This window comes from Hibiscus syriacus, unplaced genomic scaffold, assembly GCF_006381635.1.
Source record: "Hibiscus syriacus cultivar Baekdansim isolate YM2019G1 unplaced genomic scaffold, ASM638163v2 tig00110056_pilon, whole genome shotgun sequence".
NCBI classification, from domain to species: domain Eukaryota; kingdom Viridiplantae; phylum Streptophyta; class Magnoliopsida; order Malvales; family Malvaceae; genus Hibiscus; species Hibiscus syriacus.
Window position 1 is genome coordinate 205,534 of NW_024062580.1, and position 17,880 is coordinate 223,413.

At 34.7% G+C, this 17,880-nt stretch overlaps 1 protein-coding gene across 1 annotated transcript; it reads right to left on the minus strand.

Moving 5' to 3' along the window:
• Positions 1-3,319: 3,319 nt before the first annotated feature.
• On the minus strand, positions 3,320-5,162 carry LOC120214226 (heavy metal-associated isoprenylated plant protein 6-like). Its single transcript, XM_039212179.1, has 5 exons — positions 5,079-5,162; positions 4,812-4,965; positions 4,327-4,565; positions 4,158-4,236; positions 3,320-4,071 (listed from the first exon to the last, which is right to left on the minus strand). Exons 1-5 carry the CDS (start codon positions 5,085-5,087, stop codon positions 3,539-3,541), a joined length of 1,014 nt encoding a protein of 337 aa, XP_039068110.1. The 5' UTR covers positions 5,088-5,162; the 3' UTR covers positions 3,320-3,538.
• Between the last annotated feature and the right edge of the window lie 12,718 nt (positions 5,163-17,880).

Below are 17,880 nucleotides of genomic sequence, written 5' to 3' on the forward strand. Positions count from 1 at the left end.
TTCTTGCAGATTTTGACCTAAAAATATATAGGTCGTGTTGGATATGGTGTATTTTAACGTAAAAATTCATATCTAATTTCGAGTTAATGGAATTCTTCTAAATCTTGTTCTGATCAAATACATAAGGAGAGATTTAAGATCAAAATAAATTCAAACAAATTAAAAATCCAATCCGATACGACTCATGGGATCTTAATCTTGAGTGATGGATTACATTAAAGTCAAGAAAAAAAAAACACGGTGCGTTCAGATTTTTTAGAAGGAAACTTGGGTTGTTTCCATGCTCGACATATTATCCATGAAAGGAAGCAAATTTGACTTTTGGTGCTTGGAAAAAAAGGGAGAGATTCTTTCATCATTTATATTTGATATATATGCAAAAAAAAAAAAGTTGCCTGGAAAATCTGGTATTTGCCGTCGTTTCTTTGATTTCTACTGTTAAATTCACTGCATCACATACGTAATGTCATATATGGACTAGAGTCTTTTTAGAAGCAGAAAATTATTGATTGAGGGAGTAAAGTATAACTAACAACAAAATTTGGAGGACAAAATAAAACTAAACTAAAATTAAAAGGATTACATAAGTATTATCTTCATATACTTTTTTAAAGAATAAAAAATTAGGGTTATTATCTTACGTGAATAGCTATAAAAAAATAACTAATTATATGTTTAGTTTGTAATTTTCAATTTTAATTATAATTTGAGTTTTTCTTTAAATAAAACTAGCAATAATGTTAAAAAAATGCATCACTATCTTTTTAATAATAAGAAGATTAGATAAAAATTATGAAGGCCCGAGCCCCAGTCGTAATCCGAAAATAAGAAAGAATAGCAGGGGATGATGCAAGCAGAGGCGTGAGTTTGTTATCCTCTGAATGATTGTGTTGTCCCGATTCCAGCAATAGAATATAATTGTGAATACGTCACCGTTGGATTAGAAACAAAAACTCCAGTCTCGTCGTTCAGCACTCATGCGTTTATATTATATATGATTTTTCAAAACTTAGGTTGGTACCAACAATCAATTGGACTAATGGGAAGAGATACTAAGTCCCTTAAACAATGTCAGAGGTTTAAATCTTGGCGTTTACGAATGGAGCAAACTGGGTTGGGAGGGTCGTCATCCTCTCTGCAATATCTAATATGGATTAGTCGGTCAATATATTGGATATAATTGATTAATTCAAAAAAGGAAAAAAAAACTTAGAAGGTTGAAGAAATTTTAATTAGATTTGACACCATCTATCTATGCACTTGCTTCCATTCATTAAAGACTTTGGTTCTTAATATGTCCAAAACAAATGCATTATTGATTTTAGAGAGAAGAATCCACCTTGAATTTTCACATTGGAAATACTTGACGCATTATTGGTACCGTGGGGAAGATGATGCAGCAAACGTTATAATTACGGATTAAAGTCATAAAGAGATAAGGGGTTTCCTTTCTTTCTTAATCACGTTTGATTTATTCTCATTTTCAAAATAATTTATAAATTAACATCACCCTGGAAAGAATGGTGCAATAGTCTATAAACGTGACCCTGACCACAATGACTGATCAATTTTTACTTTTTAATTTTTTTAATAAATTTAGAGTAAATATAATATAATATTTATTTAAATATTTTTAATTATTTAACGATAAATATTTATGCATTTGACCTATACAATGTTTAAATTTAAAATTAAAAAAAACAATAATTTAAATTCTCTTTCTATCTCCATGAGAAAGTAAAGCTGTCTTTTTTTTCACTGTCTTCTCGCAAAAATTAAATGATTTACTTTTTTTTTATTCTGAATTTCCGATAGAGTAAGCTTTTGCAGTTCGAACAGGTTATTACTAAACCACAAAATCCAAATCAGTTTGATCTAATTAAATTAATTAAAACTTCTTCTGGAAATAATCTTATACAAACTAACAAATTCTAGAAAAAACTGATACTTTTATTGTAGGGTGTTATTTAATTAAGTCTCTCAATTATTAAAAATTATATATAAAAAATATATATAACTATAAATTATTGTTTGGTTGAGTCTCCGACTATTAAAAGTTATAAAATGATCATTGACTACTCATATATTCTAAACTCATCATTTTCTATTAAAAATTGATAGTCGTCTAAGTTGAACGTTAACATATTGACTGAGATATGATACAATCTGATACAGCTTGAGTTGCGTTTTGTGTATCGGCATTCTTTTTACATTATATCATCGAACTAATACTCAATACATTAAAATATGATTTTAATCAAATTTCAGTCAGCATGTTAATATATAATTCAAACAACTGTTAATTTTTTTAATTGAACATAAATTTAAAATATATAAATAATCGAATGATCGTTTTATAATTTTCAATAACTAAAAAACTAACATTTATAATTTTTAATAATAAAAAAACTTAATAAAACATAATCCTTTACGGCTTTATATATTGTATCCTAATTTATATTAATTCATTCCTTTTTCGTACCGTAATTAGGGCTGAGCAACGAAACTGAGAAAATCGAAAAACCGACACGAACCGAGTAAAACGGTTCGGTTCGGTTTGGTTTGACTTTAAACGGTTCGGTTTTCGGTTCGGTTTAAAGGCTTCATTTTTTTGATTCGGTTCGGTTCGGGTTTTCCATATGGAACCCATTTATTCCATATTGAACCGAATAGGCAATTTTTGTAAAAAAATTATAGTTTCAAGTGATTTTTTTATTGAAAAACAGATAAACCGATCCGAACCGAACCGAAAAACCCGAACCGTTAAAAAAACCGAACCGAATCAAAAAAACCGGTTTCGGTTTTTTCGATTTTTTCGATTTTTTAACTATTCGGTTTCGATTTCGATTTAAATATTGAAAACCTGTTTATTTCGGTTCGATTCAATTTTTGGTAAAAAACCGAACCGAACCGAACCGAATACACCCCTAACCGTAATAACTAAAAAACTAACATTTAGTAGTTAAAAATTATATTATAATTTTTAATAATACAAAACTTAATAAAACATAATCCTTTACGGCTTTATATATTGTATCCTAATTTATATTAATTCATCCCTTTTTCGTACCGTCCCAGGATGAAATAAAATATGTACTACACAAAACCAATTTTGTACCACGCAAGAACCCAAACCTTTTCCCTCGTCAAAGCCAAAAGATTGAATAAAATAAAAAAGGTCCTAATCTAAGCACCAGTCCCACTAATAAAATCATTAAATTAAATCAAGGACGGCACCACGTGGCATCCTCCGTTGCCACTCGCTAATCGCCACCAATGCTATTTTATCGCATATAGAATGAAAATCCTTTCTTTAAAATGTATAAAATGAAATTCAATTTCTATTTCATAATTCCATTTAGAAAAATACAACAAACGAAAGAACCGATGACGACCCACTCAACATCAACCCGCTCTATGCCAAGCCGGCTTCGGCCGGTTTGATGGTTCCAAAATTATAGTATTTCCGATTCATGAGCTTCCCTATTTACCCCTCGAAAGATTTTCTATTTACATTTGTTGGCCATCATCCACCGTCTTACATGACGGAGCAGGCGTTGGGATTCTCATCGCTGAACATCTGAGGAGCGTGAAGGGGATGCCGCGGGTCCATCATATACCCCTGATTAACATACCCGGGATGAGACATGTACCCGTGCTCGTGATGGGAGTGACTCTGATACCCTTCCGCCGCATAACTCGAACTGGAACCGTCGTACACGTGTCCCTCCGACCAATACATTGGCTGTGGAGGATACCCGTACCCATGGTACTCCATTTTATTCACTTCCATCTTCGTTTCACCGCCCTCTTTTTTCTCTCCGCCCCTGCCTTCCTTCTTCTCGCCTCCGGAAGCAGCAGCGACTTCTTTTCCTTTCTCTTTAGTATCGCCGCCGGCATCCTTCTTCTCTCCACCGTCTTTTTTCTCACCGCCGTCCTCTTTCTTAGGCGGAACCACGTCGACATTGCGTTTCAACTTAGTCTTAAGATAAGGGACGAGGTCTTTCACGTCCATTGTGCCTTTTACTGTTACTAAATCTTTAGCTCCATCGACGTTAACTGATTCAACTCCTGTTTTTTTAATTAAAAACAAAACATTAGTTAATTAAATTAATTAAAATGTACTTTTAATTTAAACTTAAATTTAATTAACTTACCATGTACTTTCAAGATAATTTTTCGCATTTTGTGAATGCAGCCATCGCAATGTGTTCTGATCTTCAAAACCACCGTACTCTGTATAATCAAACATAATTTAATCATGCTTAACTCAAACTGGTCAAAATCTAAGTTAAAATTTTCAAACTATCGCATGTAAAAATTTACCTCTTTCGGAGTTTTTATCTCTTCTTTTTTCTTCTCTTCTTTTTTCTCCTCAGGTTTCTTCTCAGCGTCGGGTTTCTTATCACCACCGCCAGCGGCGGCATCTTTCTTAGGCTGAGGGGAAATTAAGTCCACTTTCTTCTTGGTTTTCTCAGCCAACGTAACCCCGATTTTGGCCTGGTCCACGTTGCCAATCACCGTTAACTTGTTGGCTCCACAATCAGTTTTCACATCTTCCACGCCTTCAACCAACGACAACAACAACTTCCGTGTTAGGAAACTTCATATGGATTATTTATTTATTCAAATTTCTTATTAAGGTTGAAAAAATTAGTAATCAAGTCTGATCCTTATCCAATTCGCCGATTATTCCGGAAAAAATGGGCGAACCATTCACAGGAACGAACTAAATCGATTTTCCAATTCAAGTTTGAAAAATTCCAAAAATCAATTCCCATTATTTCAATCAATCAACCAGCACCAATTACCTTCGTAATGTTTAATAGAGCGTTTAATCTTCTTAGCACAACCTTCACAATGCATATCAATCTTGTAAACGGCTATAATCTTGCCGTCGTCTTTCTTAGCGCCAGCATCGGCGGCGGGCTTCTTCTCAGCTTCAGGCTTAGCTCCTCCTTTTTGCTGGAAGACAAGAAACAAAACTATAAATTAAAACCCCCAAAAAATCTCAAATCATTGAAGATTAGAAAGAGAAAGAACAGAGGGAATGTAGAAGAAAAGAACAACTAACTAACCTCACCCATTACTTGACTGAATTTTTTTAAAAATTAATTAAAGATGTTTGGTTAATGAGAGATCTCAGAAGAATAGCTAAACTTTGAAGGGGTAAACTTCAGGCAAAAAAACGCGTATATATAGGGAGGGAGATGCAGTTTATGGTAACGTATGTATGAATGTATGTATGATGGTGGAGGGATGTTATGTATGGTGGTTGGAGAAATCTATGATGGATATGATGGGGCACGGTTATCTGAGTGATGGAGTCAGGAAGGGTGGGCTAAAGTGGTTTCTGTTATAATATAATTTGAAGGATAATTATATTGGTAGTCTCTAAAGTTTTAAGATGTTTGTGTTTTGGCTATTGCATTTTGAAAACTTATATCATAATTACTAAACATTTAATTCACTTTCATTATGATTTTTATTATGATTACTGTTGACTGTGGTTAATTACCGACAGTTGATGTTGCAGCTTCATGTACTATAAAAACTTTATAACGCCTTCTTTTAACATTTTCCTTCAAAAATTAATACCCTTCCATAAAAGATGACATTTATATAGGGATGATAAATAAGTGGGATAGGCGCAAATATCAATTTTTTTATCTTCATATCTATTTAATATTTTGTATTTATCACTAATACATCACCTAGGATTAGTAATAGTTTTAAATTTACACTAGTCAAAGCGAGTACATTCTTTAATTCACCTCCACATTCATTATCTAACTGTATGTCCATCACTCATCATGTATTCTAAAAATGTTTATACCCTAATATATAGTTAAGTTATAAGTCATGTCATATAAAATCTTAAGATTTATAAAAATAGCCACTAAAATTATACCTATATTCATAATTGCCCAAAATTTAAATGGTGGGTAGTTAGTGGGCGAGCAGATGCAGGACGGATAAGGTCTCAAACCCATCATCTACTCACTACTCATGGTGGGTATGCCATTTTACATCCACACCCACCCACTACCCAATAAATATATACCCACCCCGTCCAATCGAAGTGAGTATGGTATGAAATCTACGAAATTGTACTCGTTTACTATCTCTACACTTGTGGAGGAAAATGACATAAATGTGTTACATCAATTAATATGATACTAATTTATTAAAGAAAATTATATATAAAGGCATTAAATCAAATTTCGTCAGTAACATCAATCGATAAAAATCATAATAAAAAAGCACAAGTTTAAAGATTATAATATAAATTTTAAAAGTTTTATGTTAAAAATACAAATATCCTGAAGTTTATAGACTATAAGTGTAAGTTACCCTAATTTGAAATATATTTTTTGTTTTTGTTTTGCCGTCGTATTAGACTGATGGTTGTGGAGAAACGACCAACCCCGTATTCCACATTTTTAAGCTTGATCAAGGCCATAGATGGAAGAGACATCAGTACCCCTATCAATATTATATTTAATTAATTATGTTGTGGGTAATTTTGGGATTCAGCAATGAGTTCCACGTTTGGGAACGAGACTGGACTGTTGTTGGGTGATTATAAATTTCGAAAGTCCGTCTTGTAACGTTTTACCGATTCCGTACAATTTTCAAAATTCAAGGGTTGGTTTTAGTGCATTGCGGATTAATTTTTAATTAACATTAAATAAATTAACAATGTTTTCAAATTCAACACGTTAAAAATAAATTATCTAAAATTTTTTTTGTCACATTAACGATGCAATGAATGTGAAAAATATATTATTAATTTATATATTAAATTATTTCCACAATACCTGTCTCATTTAAGATAAATTTATAGTATAACACCTTCCTGATCTGTTATGATTTTTTTTTTAAAAATGACTGATCTGATAAATAAATTTGTATATATGACTCAAAATTTAGATTATTATCAAAATATGAATAAATATTCAGTTAATAAGTGTTGCAACTGTCTTTCAGTTGGGTCACGGAATTGAGCTTCGATTTAAAAAAATGTGAATTGGAGTCGCCACCGATCATTTATTTAAAAATAAATGGGTTGATTGGATATCCTATTTCTTACCTGATCTGCGTCTTACCAGAAATATGTCGGGCTCGGGAGTCGGTTACGGTCAAGGAAGGATTAGCACCCTTGAACCGCCCTTTTGGTACTACGTAATTTATAGTTGTCTTAATTAAGAAAAATAACAAGTTTAATTAAAAGGTAAAGTTTCGATCCTAATTACTTACCCTTGATTGATTTGAAAATATCCTTTAAAAAAATCGAGAAATGTGTTAGATAAACAAGGTAAAGAAAACAAATAAGATATAAGGGAAAAATAAAATAAATAAGTAAGATAAGAAAAAAAATAGTAAAGTAATAATTATATATAGTAATATTTGAAAAAAATGAAAAAAATATAAATATATATATATATATCAAAGTATTAATAAAATAAATAAGCTATATATATACACCAAATACTTAAAAATAGAAAAGCTACCCTCTAAATTCACTGAAAGTGGGGGGCTTTAGTAAGAAATAAGACAAAAAAATAGGCCCTCTAAGTTAGTAGTATATAATATAATGTTTAATAATAATAATAATAAAGACACAAGGTTTTTTTTTAAATAATAATATAATAATAATGAATAAAAAAATAAAAATAATAAAAAATAATATAAATATATAAAGTTATAAGATATATTACATAAATAAAGAAATAATCAAATAAAAATAATTAAGAATATATATATTTAATAATAGGTATATAAATAAACTATTAAAAGTATAAAAAATATATATGACTAGATAAAGATAATTACAATATATATATAGTAATATTAGACTTATAAGTAAAATATTAAAGAAATATATATATATAATAATAAAATATAGTAAAAAATAAATGAAAATAATTTAATATATATATATATATATATATATAATAATAACATGAATAATAAAAATAAATGAATAAAATATCAATATAATAAATAAAGGGACTAATATAGATTTTTAAAAAGCTCTTTCCCTCCTTTAACCGAAAATCAAACCGGTTTTTAAAAATATGCCTCGGGGTAGATCTAGGTTCGAAACTTCGAAACCCCACCCATTTTGGTCATCGGCGCAACCCACGTTTTGGGTTATTCGAACCAAATCTCAAGAAAAATAACGTGCATATGCAAAAGAAAGAAAAAAGAAAATGCTACCTTTTATTTCCTTTTCGAATCCTTTACAATAGTTTTGCCTTTGTATCTTCCCGTGCTTTCCTCTATGTTTTGTGTGTAAATCGTCTGTTACAATGGTGAGTTACAATGGCTATTTATAGTGCTTGTGGATCCTATCTTTAGGAATTTAAATCTTAGTAGAACTCTATCATATTTTTAGGAGTTTGAATCCTAGCAAAATTTTATCCTATTTTTAGGAGTTTGAATCCTAGTAGGACGAAAATGTGTGTTGACAGCTGCCCCTCTTTGCCCATAGTCGTGTAACGGGGATAGGGCAAAGATTAAAATACACACTTTTCGTTCAGTGGAGTTGAAAATTAACTCTGATGTTTCAATAACTCCCTGTCGAATTGAGTTACGGATGACTCCTCCATCGTGAAGTCGAGTTCATCTTGAAATGATATGAAATTGAAGCCATAGTTCGGAATTTGAATCAGCACGTGGCTTCCCGTTACCCTTCGGTCTTCTTCTCGGTTTAAAGACCTTGGATCGGAATCGAACTCAGAAATATTCATTGACAGATAGCTTTTTCTTGACTTAAGCTATGTTGTTTGAAAATGGTTGCTTATCACTAAGGCACTGCTAACCCAGGTCATCTTCTCGACTTGAAAACCTCGACTGCAACCGGAAAGTAGTGCGATTGATGTGTCATCGAGCTGAATGGAGTCGAACTCGACAATTTTGATGGCAGATAATCCTTCTTTGAGTTGGATATCCTTCGTCGTGAAGTTGAAATCCAAGTAAGTAGCATTGTTCCGAGTCCAATATCCTCCGTCGTGAAGTTGAAATTGGCTCTGGAACCGGGAAATTGTTTGTTGACAACCAGCCGTCCCTTCGTTGTGAAGTTGAACTTGTGTTGTCTCGAGTCCAATATCCTTCACTGTGAAGTTGAAATTGACTCTGAATGAAATTTTGTTGACAAGCAGCGGTTCCTTCGTCGTGGAGTTGAACTTGCGTTGTCTGGAGTCCAATATGCTTCGTTGTGAAGTTGAAATTGGCTCTGAGATTGGGAAGTTGTTGTTGACAAGCAGCGGTCCCTTCGTCGTGAAGTTGAACTTGCGTTGTCTGGAGTCCAATATCATTCGTTGCGAAGTTGAAATTGGCTCTGAGATTGGGAAGTTGTTGTTGACAAGTAGCGGTCCCTTCGTCGTGAAGTTGAACTTGCTTTGTCTGAAGTCCAATATCCTTCATTGTGAAGTTGAAATTGGCTCTGAAATTGAGAAGTTGTTGTTGACAAGCAGCGGTCTCTTCATCGTGAAGTTGAACTTGCATTGTCTGGAGTCCAATATCCTTCGTTGTGAAGTTGAAATTGTCTCTGAAATTGAGAAGTTGTTTGTTGACAGCCAGCCGTCCCTTCGTTGTGAAGTTGAACTTGTGTTGTCTCGAGTGTCACGATATCCTCCGTCGTGGAGTTGAAATCGCGGATGTTTGGCTTCGAGCTAGACATCCTTCGTCGTGAAGTTGAAATCTATTCTCGAGCAAATTGTGTCGTTTCAAGAGAAACTGTCTCAAGGGAGACAAAATTTGTTTGAAGGAAAACATATTCAAAGATTTTGTTAAATTGTTTTCAAAGTTTATGTTTGGAGAGAAACTGTCTTAAGGGAGACAAAATTCGTTTCAAGGGAAACTATCTCAAGCGAGATAAAATTCATTTCAAGGGAAATGTTTTCAATGTTTATGTTTCAAGAGAAACTGTCTCAAGGGAGACAAAATTTTCTGTTTCGAGGGAAACCATCTCAAGAGAGAAAAAAAAATCATTTCAAGGGAAATGTTTTCAATGTCTATGTTTCAAGAGAAACTGTCTTAAGGGAGACAAAATTTTCTGTTTCGAGGGAAACTATCTGAGGAGAGAAAAAATTAATTTCAAGGGAAATGTTTTCAAGAGAAACTGTCTCAAGGGAGACAAAATTTTCTGTTTCGAGGGAAACTATCTCAAGCAAGATAAAATCTTCTTAAAACAAACAGCCTTGAGTGAAATGAAATGCCTTCTTTCGAGTGAAAACGGTCTCAAGCGAGACATATCTTGTTTTAAGAAAAACAATCTTGAGTGAAATAAATCTTCTTTCGAGAAAAACAGTCTCAAGTGAGACAAAATATGTTTTAAGAAAAACAAATTTGAGTGAGATAATCATCTGCATTAAATGAGACTGTCTTAAATGAGACAAAGTTTATATTGGAAATGTTGAATCTGGAGATGAATGTCGATCTTTCAATCTGTCGAGTTGGCTTTTAATCTCATCTTCTCCTGAAAGATCTGTAAAATGTATATGGATGTAATTATCCTGATGATGTATGCTTGATGTATGCCCAAATGAAATTTATTTGCTGTTGAATTTTCCCTCAAGGGAGGAAAAATCAAGGTTTTAATTGCTCATGATGATGAATTCAAATATGCAAATTTCATGCGTCATGTATGTACGTGTTGATGTATATGTTGAGATGTGAGGGGAATGGCTGCGTGTGCAGTCTTCATTCTGACTTAATTTGTCTTCATTTCCACCAGGGTGTACTCTTGCATACCTCAAGACAATTTTTCCTTCCCTTATCAAATTTTGCCCCAAAGATGGTTTTCTTTGCCTCTGTTTCGATCTTGAGCTTCGGAGCGATATTTGTTGAATTCCAATATATGCTTCCAGAGAACTTATCTTGTTTGAAAATGCTTTTTTTCTTTCGAATTTTCAAAATTTTGAAAAATATCAAAAAGAATCAAACACTCTTTTAATCTTTGATAGCTACAAATCTTTGACAAATATCAAGATCAAAAAGTTGGTCTAGAGGTGGGTTTGTTTCATCGATTTGGTTATCGTGAAGATCATGGCATGCCCCTCTTTCTTGATTTGGTATTTTGATCAGAGGCGAACAAAATGACACAACTAGCATAATCAATAACTAGACCTTTCAGAACACTTCTGTTTCAGTTCTCTGAAATCTTCCATTTGTTCAAGTTTCGTAAGCTCTTCTAACAAAGGTAGTGCAGAAATATCGGTCTGAAAAATGAAATTCTTGAGTGCTCGTGTGAATTTGACTATAACAGGTGTTTCTCAACTCCCTTAGTCTATTATTACCGAAAATTTCTTTTTAGATGAATTTGATTTATTTTGCCATTGTCTGGCTAGCCGAATCCATAAAGTCGGGGCGTTCAACCAATTGCTTTAGAGGGACAGCTTATAATCACTTTTATCAGGTTTAACTGAAGGGTTCATCTCATCACAAAGTCTTTGACCTGAAAAAAGTAGTGGAGCAAACACCGAATTGCCAAGTGTCCGAGCAATGTCATGATTTGAATGTAATCTATTCATAAAGCCAGGGCTTTCGAGTTTCCTTTATAACCAATTGCCTTAGTGGAATAGCTCAGCTTTAGAGGGACAAATCACTGAAGGGTTCGTCTCATCACAAAGTCTTTGGCCTGACAAAAGTAGTGGAGCAAACACCGAATTGCCAAGTGTCCGAGCAGTGTCATAGTTTGAACATAATCTATTCATAAAGCCAGGGCTTTCGAGTTTCCTCTATAACCAATTGCCTTAGTGGAATAGCTCAGCTTTAGAGGGACAAATCACTGAAGGGTTCATCTCATCACAAAGTCTTTGGCCTGACAAAAGCAGTGGAGCAAACACCGAATTGCCAAGTGTCTGAACAGTGTCATAGTTTGAACATAATCTATTCATAAAGACAGGGCTTTTGAGTTTCCTCTATAACCAATTATCTTAATGGAATAGCTCAGCTTTACGGATTTAATTTCTTAAGATTGTCAAGAAGAACCTGTTATAGTCTAGGTGTTTTTGAAAGTCAAGGGATCTCATCTTTAGAGTTCAATTTCCAAACAACTGACCTAAACTAGATTTGCTTACTCGACTATTCCATCTGTGAAGATCATTATCATCCCTGAACATCATAAACAAGGGTATAAACCAATTAGTTTTGCAATCTCATGTGCTAGTTGCCCTATTCTATTCGCTCTTAATACGTGTCTAAATACCAAACCTTGGATGGACTCTTCATGAGAAGAGAAAACTTAGCTCGGTAAGAGAAAAATATGTAGTCTGATGTATCTTTTAAATTAGGACCAAGGGGTCTTTGTTTTACATGGTTCAATCTTGTCATTTGTCAAAGATTTACAACCTCAATTATTAAACAGTTTTTAATTGAGGTGATATTCAAGGAATTCAAAATTAAAATTTGCTCATCTCCTAAGAATGAAGTATTTTATTTAAAATGTTTAAACGTCAAGTGACTTAAAAATGTTCACGCATAAGAAGTACGAAAGAAAAACAAGTTCAAACAAGATGATATACTTGATAATGCAACAAAATTCCTAATGGATGCCCCATATGACTCTCGATCAGAATGCCCCATTACATATTGAAAGTGAATGCCCCTGAATCGATCAGATCTTGGACCTTACGTTTCAATGCCCCACAATTCTCAGTGGTGTGCCCTGAGCTCCCAATATGATAGCTGCATACGGCATTAATATCATGACCTTCAGGATATGGGGTCTCTCTAGGTTTGGATTGAACTAGAGTCACAAGATTTTTCTCAACTAGCATAGTAACTCCTCATATGTCATTGGGATTGGACTGATGCAAATCTTTTCTTTCCTTGGTCCTCTCTGAGTTTGTTTAGAAGTACTAGACGGTACAATTGCAACATGTTTTGGACTTGAGACCGTAACACCCTTGTTGGCGTTGTAGGTACTGACATTGTTGATATCTCCCTCAATTTTTCCTTGTTTTATAGCTAGCTCGATCATCTCACCAGCCATAACTAGATCTGAGAAAGTTCCCGATGTAATTGCCACCAGGTGCCCGAAGTAAGGTGCCTTTAGGGTCTGTAAAAACAACTTTTTAGTTTCATTTTCATCCAAGGGTGGATGAACTTGGACAGACAAATCCCTCCAACGCTGTGCGTATTGTCGGAAACTTTCATTGTGCTTTTTCTCCAGGCTTTGCAGCATAACCCGGTCTGGTCTCATATCGTTGATATGCTTATATTGTTCTAGGAAAGACTTGGCTAAGTCTTTCCATATCTTGATGTGAGTTTGGCTGAGCTGATTATACCAGCGGATAGCTGAATCGGATAGGCTCTCCTAAAAGTAGTGGATCAGGAGTTGATCATTCCCTCCATATCCTGTCATCTTTCGCCAGAACATAGTGATATGGGCTGATGGGCAGCTGTTCCCATCGAACTTCTCAAACTCAGGAGCTTTAAAGTTTGGTGGAAGCACCAAATCTGGAACCAAGCTTAGCTCCCTTGCGTCCACTCCATAATAATCATGGTCCCCTTGGACTATCTTCATTCGATCTTCTATCATCCTGATCTTCTCTTCCATCTTTTTCGCTTTGTCATCTTCAATAAAATCCGGGATACTGTAATCATCCGGATGATTATTAGGATTAGTTTTGGAAGTTTGCACCTTTGCAGCAGATGGTGCTTTTCCTTTGACAGTAGAAGAATTTTCTTGTGGTCTGGGTAAGATCTCGGGTGACATAATCGCCTGTGAGGTTGGTGACATGGTTACCCCTTCGAAGGGACTTCCCCCTTCTGCACTAACTTGCTGTAAACATGATAACTTGGCCATTATTTGGTCGACCAAGGATTCCTGGTTTTTCTTGATGGATTCCAGAGTGCTATGACTGTTTTGAGCCATCTTATCTTCCAGTTCTTTTTGTAGTCTTGCCATGTTCTCCTCGAGTTTTTCCATTCTGGCCTCCATTTGTCTTTTCTTTGCTCGGGTATTATGCGGATGATGTGTATTTAATGTCTGTAGTGGTAGACTTGGTGTTTTCTCTTTCGCTTTCTGAGACATGTTCTGTTTGTTAATACGAATGTAAAAACATGGAAAATATAGAAATAAACATGAGATATAGAATGCAAAATATGCAATGCATGATGTATGCAGCTTAGAGGCACTGATCCATAAAAAGTGTTCACTATTATAAATAATCTTTATTCAGACAAAAATATCTTATCTTGTAAGAGACATAAAAATAATCAAAGGTATACTCGGATTAAATCCTCTAAACCCCGAATAGCTTCTAGTAGATTGACAAGTCTTCTGCCTTCATCCGTTACTGGTTGAATACCTTGTCGAACCACTCCGGCTTCCCTTGCCAGGCCATGAAGATGACGGGCTACCTTCTGTACTTGATCTAGGAAGTCTCGGATGGCTGTGTCTCTGGCCTTCACCCTTTGTTGTGCTTGCTCCCAACGAAAACGCCACTGTATACCTCCATCAAAGGGCATTATCTGAAGCTCGGCTGCTTGCTTTTTGAATCCATCTATGATAGCTTCTAACTCACCTATTGTTTTGCCATCTCTCTCATGCTGTTTCTCCAGATCAGTCATCTGGATTCTCAAGCGTTGGTTTTGATGTTGACTGTCTGCTAAGCGCCTCTAAGTAATCTTCATCTTTTCCTTCCAGGCTCTCTCATCAGGCCCCTCAAACTTTCTTTTCAGGTTGTGAGCTTCGCCTTTCCAGTACTCGGAGGATATTTTCAACTTGGAATTATCTTTGACAACATCTTGATACCCCTTTCTTAAGTCTTCGAGCTCGAAACATACTTTTTTCTGTTCTTTTTCCAGTTTGTCTGCTTTATCTTTATGAGAATCGGCATCCAGCTTCCACTGATAGCGCTCAACCTCAAGTTCTTTTATCCTCTGCCTCAGCTCATTATTCACAGCTTCAAACTCTGTCTTGGCTATCTCGAGTTCAAAAGGGACAGGCCTGAGATGTTCTTCCATAGTTCGGGTGTCCTCACAGTCTGGCACCGAAATATTGTCATTTTTCCTCAATCTTCGCCATTCCACATAATCCGGGGTAAGAATGTTCTTGGCAGCTACAATGTCCATTCGGAATATTTTCTTCCAAGAATCGGCTGCTTCTTTGATCATCTTCTTATAGCTGTTACCGTGATACCCAAACTCTGATCCAGATAGCCCGCATGTTGCTAGGACAAACTGACGTGCCCCATACTGTCTAAGTGTTAACAATGGAGCATACCCAACTGCACCCCAAAGTCCAAGTAAAGTTATAGTATCAGAATCCCCACACCGGAAAAGAACGTCACCGAGGAACAACCAGGGGGCTCTCCAGGTAATATCCCGATCATGAAGATGTGTAAAAACTTTCATCCACTTTTCCTTTGAAGCACCTTCATGCCATTTCATTATGATGAACTCCCCTAAAGGTGAATATGTGGTGCTAAATCGGTGGTAGGCGACCTCGTTAGTCTTCCAGAAATGGCTATGAATCCAGACTTGAAGGAGCTGAATACACCCAACGAGCCTACCTCCACCAGATCTTCGATAATGATTAAGAGAACGAAAGGTTTCTGCTAAGATGGCTGGTGCTGGGTTGACTTGTTTCAGTAGTTGTTCAAATAATTCCACCACGGCTGCGTCAATGCACCCCAAAGCCTTCGGAAAAATAATCAAACCGTACAGACCTAGTGCGAAAAGGTCTATAGTTTTCCACTCATCAGGGTGGTTCTTCATTAATTGTCTTATGTGGATCCATTCAATTCCTTCCCCGCTGCCTCTGCACTGAGTCCGATCAATTACCCATTTCTCGTCTACTCCCGCGACTCTGGCCAGTGTACTCTTGAAAGGCTGACTTTTGGTGTGCTTAACGTAGACTGGCCCTAGTTTGATGTTTTCACAGTGTAGCAATGTGGTGTATTCTTCGATAGTAGGCACCATGTCCTCCCAGTTAAAAGTGAAACAACTGTATCCCGGGTTCCAGAATTGGACCATGGCTCTAATCAAGGGCTCATCAATCCTAACGTGAAGTAAAAGTGAAATGTCACCGTACCGTTGGCTGAACTTCCGTTTCCGATCATTCTTCCAACTGTCCCAGATATCTCGAAGCTCTTGCACATTTTTCTATTTTAGGCTGATAGATGCGTAGCTAACCAGCTCTGACACATAGCTTTCTTGAAGGTTGTCTCCCTTTTCTTTCTGAGTCTTCTCGGACCATAGTCGTACCTCGGGGTTCTTAGTCTCTTGTATTACAACACCTTTGTCCATTAATTCAGATTATTTTGTGTAATAAACACCTTTTCAGGGATTAGTAACCTCTTGTTATGATGCAAAATGCTATAAAACAAACACAAAGGCAAAAAGGTTAGTAAAATAATAATATAAAAATAAATAAGTAAAATACACAAAAACAACAAGGTTAAAAAAACATCATAGGTTTCAGAATGTGGTTTCGGGGTAGGCTTAATTTCTCCATAGTCTCTTGGGTTATGTTCTAAAAAACGGTACCTGAGTTCTCCTTGCTGGTGCCCCCTTGGGCCTACCAGACCTTTAGTCCTAAACCCATCACAGGCTTGTGTGGACTAAGTTAAACTCGAGAGGACACATTCCCTTATGCCCATACGGAGAATAAATTCACACGAAGGCATAAGGTATATGAATCCCGAAGGTTACTTGCTAGGCCCGTACGATGAATAAATTCACACGAAGGCGTCGCTTTCACCCCCACTTAAACGGGTTCGGAGCTCGGGTATAGAGCCTTTGGATGAAAAATCTTTAAGGGCTGAAATCATTAAAAAACGGTCAGTACAACTATTTACTCGAAAATATAATCAAAAGTAAGTAATAAGGATCAAAATATTACCTTAAAATTTAAACTTACCCTTTTCATTAAAAAGATAACTGGAAATTACCTTAGCCTGACTCACTTACCTGTGTCCCCAGCAGAGTCGCCAAGCTGTCGCAACCGTCTTTCAGTTGGGCACCAGAATTGGGCTTCGACTTAGAAAAATGTGGATTGGAGTCGCCACCGATCATTTATTTAAAAATAAATGGGTTGATCGGATACCCTATTTCTTACCTGATCTGCGTCTTACCAGAAATATGTCGGGCTCGGGAGTCGGTTACGGTCAAGGAAGGATTAGCACCCTTGAACCGCCCTTTTGGTACTACGTAATTTCCAGTTGTCTTAATTAAGAAAAATAACAAGTTAAATTAAAAGGTAAAGTTTCGATCCTAATTACTTACCCTTGATTGATTTGAAAATATCCTTTAAAAAAAATCGAGAAATGTGTTAGATAAACAAGGTAAAAAAAACAAATAAGATACAAGGGAAAAATAAAATAAATAAAATAAATAAGTAAGATAAGAAAAAAATAGTAAAGTAATAATTATATATAGTAATATTTGAAAAAAGGAAAAAATATAAATATATATATATATATCAAGTATTAATAAAATAAATAAGCTATATATATACACCAAATACTTAAAAATAGAAAAGCTACCCTTCCAATTCACCGAAAGTGGGATACTTTAGTAAGAAATAAGACAAAAAAATGGGCCATCTAGGTTAGTAGTATATAATATAATGTTTAATAATAATAATGATAAAGACACAATGTTTTTTTAAAAATAATAATATAATAATAATGAATAAAAAAACAAAAATAATAAAAAATAATAAAAATATATAAAGTTATAAGATATATTACATAAATAAAGAAATAATCAATAAAAATAATTAAGAATATATATTTAATAATAGGTATATAAATAAACTATTAAAAGTATAAAAAATATATACGACTAGATAAAGATAATTACAATATATATATAGCAATATTAGACTTATAAGTAAAATATTAAAGAAATATATATATA